Below are 8351 nucleotides of genomic sequence, written 5' to 3' on the forward strand. Positions count from 1 at the left end.
CTTCAGTTTTATCGATCGAGTTATCAACTCGTAAATAATAAAATAACTACTATTAGATAGCGGTGGATAACAAGCAATAAGTTATCATGAGTCTTTTAACCTCTCGAGCATTCTTCGCTCTGAAAAATCGGAAATAGATTTTTAAAGTTGGGTTCGGGCTGTTAATCAGTATGGGCCATAGAAGTTTTTTCTCCTTTAGGTATTTAGGATCTGTGACCTGCAGGACCTAAATTGAAAATCCATGCTGATATTTTAAAGGCGTAACTACGAAAGTACAAGCCTTCCTTTTGTTGAGATCCGTTAAAAAGGAGACATCGATTTACCTTAGACAAGACTCTTAACTCCAAATTTATTATTAATATTTAAGTTATGTGATATCATGAAATTGTGCCAATTCACGGTCTCCAAGTAAATAATTCCAGCCTCACTCACTATCACTATACATAGATAAGAGAAGACACGTGATAGTCTCATAGTATGGCTAGACGATATAATAAAAAAACATTCAATTTCTTAAATAAGCCGGGACTTGGGAGATAATATTTTTTAACTTGCATAGAGTTAAGAAATGTGCAAGTACCGAAATCTAAAAGCCTTCCTCGATAAATTGGCTATCCAACACAAAAATTCGAATTGGCTTAGCGGCAGATTAGCGCGTTCAAGCAAACAAACTCTTCAGCTTTATAGTAAAGTATAAATTAAGTATGATGAGATGACCACAACAGTCCAGCGGTCGACGTGGATCAAACTCGACCTTCCTTTGACCTAGTTGGTAGTCATTCATTTATTCATTGCTTCATGTGGTAATTAACTAGCGGCCGCCCGCGACTTCGTACGCGTGGATCCCGTTTTACCCCCTTAGGGGTGGAGTTTCGTAAAATCCTTTCGTAGCGGATGCCGACGTCATAACATCTACGGCGGTTATCACACTGCGCCGCGCTCCGCGCGCGTGATTTCATTTAAACAATCCCGCGCACAGACGCGTTGTCAGTGTGTTGTGCCGCGCGTGTTTTCTATACAAACTGAGGTCCTACTTGCATACAATGATTAAATCTGTCGTCCCGCGTACCGCGGCGGAGCGCGGCGCACTGTGATAACCGCCTACCTGCATGCCAAATTTCAGCCCGATCCGTCCAGTGGTTTGGGCTGTGCGTTGATAGATCATTATGTCAGTCAGTCAGTCAGTCACCTTTACAAAAATGACAGATTCCGACACCGTTGGACTAGTATAGCTTGAAAGGGAGGAAGGTGGAGAAATATAACACAATAAAAATGTCTTCAAGAATATAATACAACATTTATTACAATAATCAAATTCATCGTTCCACAATATTTCCATCACAGATGAGCAATCCAAAAATATATTTATTGCTTCACACTTCATTAAGGTGCATTCACACTGATACGGAACATTTGCCTCGTAACAATGTGAATGAGTATTTCTCAAAAAAAATGTACATTTTGAAAAAAAAAAGTGTGCTTTGAAACAGTTCAAAAGTTTTATATTTATAAATCATCACACAAAAAAAACACACACATAATTTTGAAGGATGAATATTAATCTTTAAGATAACGAAGAATTATAGCTATAATCCTACTTATTACCAAATATTTAGATATTTTAATAATAGTCCTTTTTTACCTTTCATACAAAAACCTGTTTGCCACCCTAGCTTTTTCATGTGTTTTTGTTTCATATACTGCGATACGTAACTAAATTATTGTAAATTTCTTTGTATTATCGTTCTACAGTAATCACAGTTTCTGTATCAAATTGATTTTCTATGGGGTGTCATAATGAATTGGCAATTTAAAGCAAAAAAACAAAATGAGTCGCTCTCATTTACTATTTCGTTATTTACTCTTTAGTTACGATTTATTTCTACTTTCCCATGGTTTCTGAACAATTCCGTATTTATTTTACACGGACAACAATAGCTGCACTCTGAATGGCTGTTGGCCTGACGTCTCCGCCATTACATCTATCGCGAAAATTAGTGAAAACGTGTGTGTTTTGTGGCATTACTTTTTCGTAACAGGCAGTAAAATCAGCGATTTTATATAGAACGGTAAGTCTTCATTTAACAATTTTTTGTAATACGTGTGGTACGAACATTTAGTAAGCTTTTATATTTGTTGTAACAAATTTTATCAAAAAAATACTTGTTTCTGATCTCATTTTGTCTAATATTTCGTTACGTTTTTTACGAATTTCGTTACGTTACGAAAAAGTACAACATAATGCTGAGTGTATACTGTTATTACCTGACTAAGCATAGTAATATTCACTACTTAATTTATTTAAAAAAATATAGAGCGTCAATAACAAAAGGATTGGATACTATCTGCTTTACAGAAGTGTCACCAGCAAAAATTAATCAAATCATTTAGATTACGTTTTTATGTGATTACTTCTTTTGTTTTTTTAGGAATGCCGCCAAAAATCAATGCCAAAAGGCAAAAAGCTTACAGAGAACGACTCAAAATGGATAAACATGATGGAACAAAAATAATTTTATTAAAATAGTATGAATGATTACTCCCTTATTTTATTTCTAACCCCTTAATATTACCCCGTATTTGGGTGCATACTTACAAATATTACGAATTGAATAAATTTAGAGCATTCACAATATTTCGCTAATGTATAATAAGCCTTATGGCCTTACTATTTCGTTACTACCGTTTCGTTACGTACATTTTTTTTGAGAAATACTCGAATACAGCTTTAGGGTACGCTTACACATCCGTACCAAGACCTCGTGGATAGCGGCGACTAAAACGACAAATGTCAATGACCAAATCAATCTAAAGTCCGGTCGCCGGGCAGATAGAATTTCGTCCAATGACCCCAAGCTACCCATCCTTGTCGCTCGCGCGTAATTATATTGCTGTCGCGACTGTGCGACGGGCGGCCGCAGTGAGTGTGCGAGCGCGACAGCAATATTACACGCGACTTTAGACACGCGGTAGCGTATCAAGCCAAGTTCAAGTAACAGAACCGGCGAGCAGCACCGCGTATTACACGAACCATTTGGAGCCACTTTTGACCCCCTCATAATTTATAATATCTTAAAACAAGCTTTTATGTTGGCCATCTTCGGCTCCATCATCAGATCAGAATCTAGATATCATACAAGAGCAGAGTAATTGTGAAGACACATCAAACGAACCCAAACTCGACAGGGTTCCATCGTTTCGTCAGTTTCTATGGCCACCTTCTGGCTCCATCATCAGACCAGCTCCATGACATCATTATATTGCATTGGCATCTGAATTACATGTGTATGCACAAAATGTAGAAGGTCGTACTCCTGCAATGGAGACTAAATGACCTGTAGCCTTATTCACGTAACTAAACTTCAACGACAACAAAACACTGAGTTGCGATCCTATCGAGTAATCGTTCTATCAAAATGACCCTTGTGAATACGGATTTAGAACTGTTTTTCAATGGGACGACTTCTGAACGTCAGCGAGATCTTGACTGTCAAAATACGTGAATTAGGCCACTGGTGATGATGATTGGTCATTGAATTTAGTACTAATCGCCGCTGGCTACAAAACCTTGGTGATATTTGACACTGGATCGTTGGCATCGTTTTGGTTATTATTTATTAATATCTCATTAAAATCGGTCCAGCCGTTCTTAAATTATAAATTCACTAACACGACTTTGTTTTATTTGAATTAGATTTACCTTTTTTTTTTATTTATTTAAACCGGTAGACAGTAGTGACTGAGTTTGATGCGGCGCTTCTTTTCAGCACTTGCCAAATGTTGGTCTCGAAGCGCTGGTAGGACAAAAAGATTATAAGACATGTAAAGGCTTCTAAAGAGCAATGTTTTGTTTATTTTCTTTAAAAAAAGACGATTTGTAAGAATTTTTTTAGAAGAAGAAATAATAAGAAAGAAAAGAATCAGAATAATATGTTCAAAATCATTGTTTTTGTTCCTTGAGACAAGCGAATAAAGTTAAAAATATGGTGGAAAATATATTCCCACTGCCTTATAAAAGGTTAAAAACGATCCAACGACCCAGCGTCATCCGTCCATCACTCATCGTCCAAGGAGACGCCATATTGAAAATTAAAGCTCCCGTAAAAAAAACTACGTCTAAACAATAAATAATCACAATTTGCCTCGCAATCAGCTCTCGACGACCCAGAACGTTTGTTTGACTTCACTGGGAGTCGAACTCTTGACATTCTTTTCTTGAAAGTTCGCCAGTTTTAAACAAAAGTGGCACAACTCAAAAAATGGAAAAATTGAGTAATATATTTATAAAAAAATGTATACACATTACATAATTGTGCAGAGTAAATGCTTAAAAATACAACATTAATTTATTAAATGCTATATTATTTTCGAAAACTACTTTTTTCAGTTGTGCCGCTTTAGACGATTTTTAGAGTAAAAAAGGACAGGATTTTTTAAACGATTTTAAATAGGCCAATCGAATCACAATTATAGTATACCTTTAAGAGGCGTAGCAAGTAAAAAACGTTTTTAACCTTAAGACAATGCAATAAGGTTCCAAGTAAGGTGACAACTATATTGCCTTATTATTATTTTTTTATATAGTTTTACACTAAACAGAAGGCTTCTATTGAATTTACATTCACGAATATTTGAATAGAAATTTCATAGTATACTTTGCACCGAAAATATAGGATATTAAAACATTTTACGATATTTTACTGATAACCTTTTTTTATTAAAGATAGTAATTCATTTGTTATTACACAAATTACTAATAGTCCCGTTAGCCCCTCATACTAAGCTAAATATGCTTGTATCACGAGTGACCTCACCACAATAGTCAAGCGGCGGCGGGGAGCGAACCCGCGTTCCTCGGATCACAAGTCGGCCAGTCCGACCCCTTCACCGTTTGGCTATCGTGACTTACTTACTTACTTTAAAAATAATTAGATTTTATTGCCACTAAAAATCACAAAATGATAAAATGTCATCATCACAAATATTGGCGTAACTCAAGATTGTACAAAAATGTTTTTTTGGAATAAATACATTTTCGGCGCAAAATAAAAACATTACAACTAAAGGCAGTTTTTAAGACTTCATCCTAACCTACAAATAAATAAACTTCAACGAGCGATTTTATGGAGAACAAGCTAGATTTTTCATTTTAATGACCGCCATTACATTTTGAACTTTAACACAAATGTGTAAGGTTCAAAATGTTGTGGCAATTTTATACCGATAGCGCCATCTAGTCCCAAACTAAGTAAAGCTTGTACTATGGGTACCAGACAACAGATATAAACATATGTACTTTAAAGTTTAAACTTTTTTAAATTGTCAATTGACACATAATTTAGAAATTAACTTCTTTCACAATCTTTTGTAAGATTCTGAGCTTGATGATGCTAAAAACAGTGTCTTAAACAGAATGCTCTCCATAAAATCCCTCGCCATAGCGTCTATAAATAAACTTCAATCCAATATGGCGTCCGGTAAAGTCACAACACTAAATCACTTAGTCACAGAATAACGCACTGTTACACTGCCGCGTACAGTCACAGTCCGCAACACGTATTGTGGTAGCTCCGCAGTTCACGTGACGTTCTGTCACAGCTGCGCGTCACTGACACAGTTCCACGTGACGTCGTCACAGCTCCGTGTCACCGTTACACTTCTCGTCACAGATCCGCGTCACTGTCACACATACTGTAACATCTCCGCGTCACTATAACAGGTACGGGACACTGTCAGTTCCTCGACACGTGATGTCACAGCGACACTGTTATTGTAACAGATCCAGGTCACCGTCAATTCTTCGACACGTCATGTCACTGTTACTGTAACAGTTCCCCGTCACGTGATGTCACAGCGTCGCACCGCGTACTGTCACAGCTCCGCACGGCGTGTCACAGCTCCGCTGTATCGTCACGCGGTTCTACTCGCCTTTTAACCGTTTACTGAATTCCTCCTGTTGTAGCTCCCGCCATTCCTTTTTCGCCTTCATTCGCTTTAGTTGGCCGTCCCTGTAACAATAATTATGATTTTAGTTCATCTTGTAAATTGTAGCGATAGGTACTAAAGCCTGGTCTGTGAGCACGTAGAATTCACACTTTGTCGACCCCCTCCCCCCTCTTTACGTGTGACGTACTTTATGGACGACCCCTTATGGTGGGAGGAAGAGAGGGACAGGAACAGTTATAGAGAAAAAATTTAAGGGGCTCGAAAAGGTAAGAGTAATGTTGGCAGAGATAACGAGAGATATCGAAGCGCGAGTGTGAGGGAGAGCGCATGTGAGAGGGCGAGTAAGACATAGGGAAAGAAAGAAAGAAGAGAGGTTGAGAATCAGCATTCTCATATATCATAGATGCCAGTCAACAACTCACCACTGTAAATCAACCAGGCCACCGCGCCTTGCGACCGCCGCCTTTACTCTATTCGCGAAGTCTACTGCAGATTCATCTCGCGCTCGATGCATGGCTGGTAGATACCACACGTCGCACACAATCGCCCATGACGTCATCATGTTGAGTAAATAGTGCAGCATGCCGTGACGTGAACTGTTCCAGAACGCGTCGCCGAAGCGAGGGTCGTATCTGTAATTTTAAAAACATTGTCGGATTAGTAAGCTCTTCCTTTTTTGAGTCGGTTTCTCAAGCCCCTATTCATAAACATTACTATGAGGTCTCACAGTGCGCGTGGACGCAAAGGGTGACACACGAACCAATCACAGTGCGTTATTCAACGCTGTGCGTTCGATTTGCTGCTTCACATAAGCAAGCGTCGTTTGTGAATACGGGCGTTACTCTGACTTCTCACTCACGAAGAATTGCTAAAATCGAGTAGCAGTGGGCGGGACATAACGTAGAGCGGATGGCTGTTGGGGGCAGAAAAGTTCTTGAGTGGCGACCACGGGCCGGAAAACGTAGCAAGCCTCCCACTAGGTGGACCGACGATCTGCTGAAGCAAGGAAGAACCTGGATGCGGGAAGCGCAGAACCCTCGTTATGGAAATTCTTGAGTGAGGCCTTTGTCCGGCAGTGGACGTTCCTATGGCTGAAATGATGATGAATAGCAGCTGAAACTTACTTGATAGCGACAGGGTAGATGGTGCCTCCCACTTCGAAGCTTCCCTTCTTGAACTGCATGACTGAGGTGTTGTTGATGCAAGTCCCCTCCGGGAAGATAAGGATCGGAGGGTTGTCCGCGACGGATATGTGCTCTTTGAGCCTGTGGGACAAATGGAGGATCAGTAGGGGTTCGAGTCGCGAGAGGAGCGAGTTGGTTTTTGTATTCTAAAATTATAGCAAGCTAGTTAAGCTAAAATTAAAATTGTAAATGTAATAAAACTCCACATAATAAAATGTTAGTGTATTACATCAATAAAGATATTTATATTCTTATTGTGTTCTTTAATCTATCTGTGGTGTTAGTATCGTCAAACTTTTTTCTGTAATTACTGAGTTATACCATTTTGTCTCATACTGTTGCTACTACTGTTCTTGACTTTTACACTGCAATTATAAGATTTTAAACTTTCAACTAAAATAGTAAGATAAGACATTATTTACTGTATTATTTTGAGACAAATAATAAATACCTACTATTTATTTTATACTAAACCTCACCTTTTAGCAACAGCGTGTCTATCCTTCACCTCGGACCGCTCAAACCAGATATGAGGCGAGGCGCGCGCTAGCGCTCTCTGTAGTAAACCCAGGAAACCTCCGTGCCTTTGCCCGATCTGCAATATTATGATGTCACATATTGCCCGAAATGGGTGTTTCAAATTTCACCTTAAGTGCAATAAGGTCAGAAGTCCAAAAATATTTTTTGCACTTATGACGTTATTGCACCAAGTGTGCGAAATGGATTCTTTAACTAAGACGTCACAAATTTCCCAATAAATGGCCAGAAATGGTACGTTGGTTTTCTTATGTTTGAAGACGTCACATACTGCTTGAATATAGCCCGAAACATAGATGAGGTGTGAAAAAGATTATAAAAAAACATTTGTTTTATAGAAGTAAAAAGTTTTAATGAAACAGAAAATTGAGTATTTTTAAGACCATAATTATTTTATTGATGAAATAAAAAGACTTTTAATCTTATTGTAATTAAGTTTGTTATGAAGAAAAACATCTGAAACGTCTAATTTATTAATGTCAAAAACTGTATACGAGAGAAGTTTAAAATTGGGGTCAAAATAATATAAATTCACCTCGAATAAAGTATATCTATGAAGATTGAGTAGTTGACACCACCAAGAAGTTAAGGTTAATTAAATTAATTAACATTATTATTGATTAACATATTTAGTTATGTTTTTTTAGATGCGCTAAGTTCTAAATGTTGATTAGTTATTATTAT

At 37.9% G+C, this 8351-nt stretch overlaps 1 protein-coding gene across 1 annotated transcript; it reads right to left on the minus strand.

Annotated features, from left to right (window-relative positions):
* Positions 1-4884: 4884 nt before the first annotated feature.
* LOC114352464 (glycerol-3-phosphate acyltransferase 4-like) lies at positions 4885-7758 on the minus strand. Its single transcript, XM_028304073.1, has 4 exons — positions 7610-7758; positions 7071-7211; positions 6369-6578; positions 4885-6008 (listed from the first exon to the last, which is right to left on the minus strand). The coding sequence occupies exons 2-4, from the start codon at positions 7127-7129 to the stop codon at positions 5921-5923; spliced, it is 357 nt and encodes a 118-aa protein (XP_028159874.1). The 5' UTR covers positions 7130-7211; positions 7610-7758; the 3' UTR covers positions 4885-5920.
* Between the last annotated feature and the right edge of the window lie 593 nt (positions 7759-8351).

The sequence above is a fragment of the Ostrinia furnacalis genome, unplaced genomic scaffold (assembly GCF_004193835.3).
Source record: "Ostrinia furnacalis isolate ACB-3 unplaced genomic scaffold, ASM419383v2 OfSCF1371, whole genome shotgun sequence".
NCBI classification, from domain to species: Eukaryota; Metazoa; Arthropoda; class Insecta; order Lepidoptera; family Crambidae; genus Ostrinia; species Ostrinia furnacalis.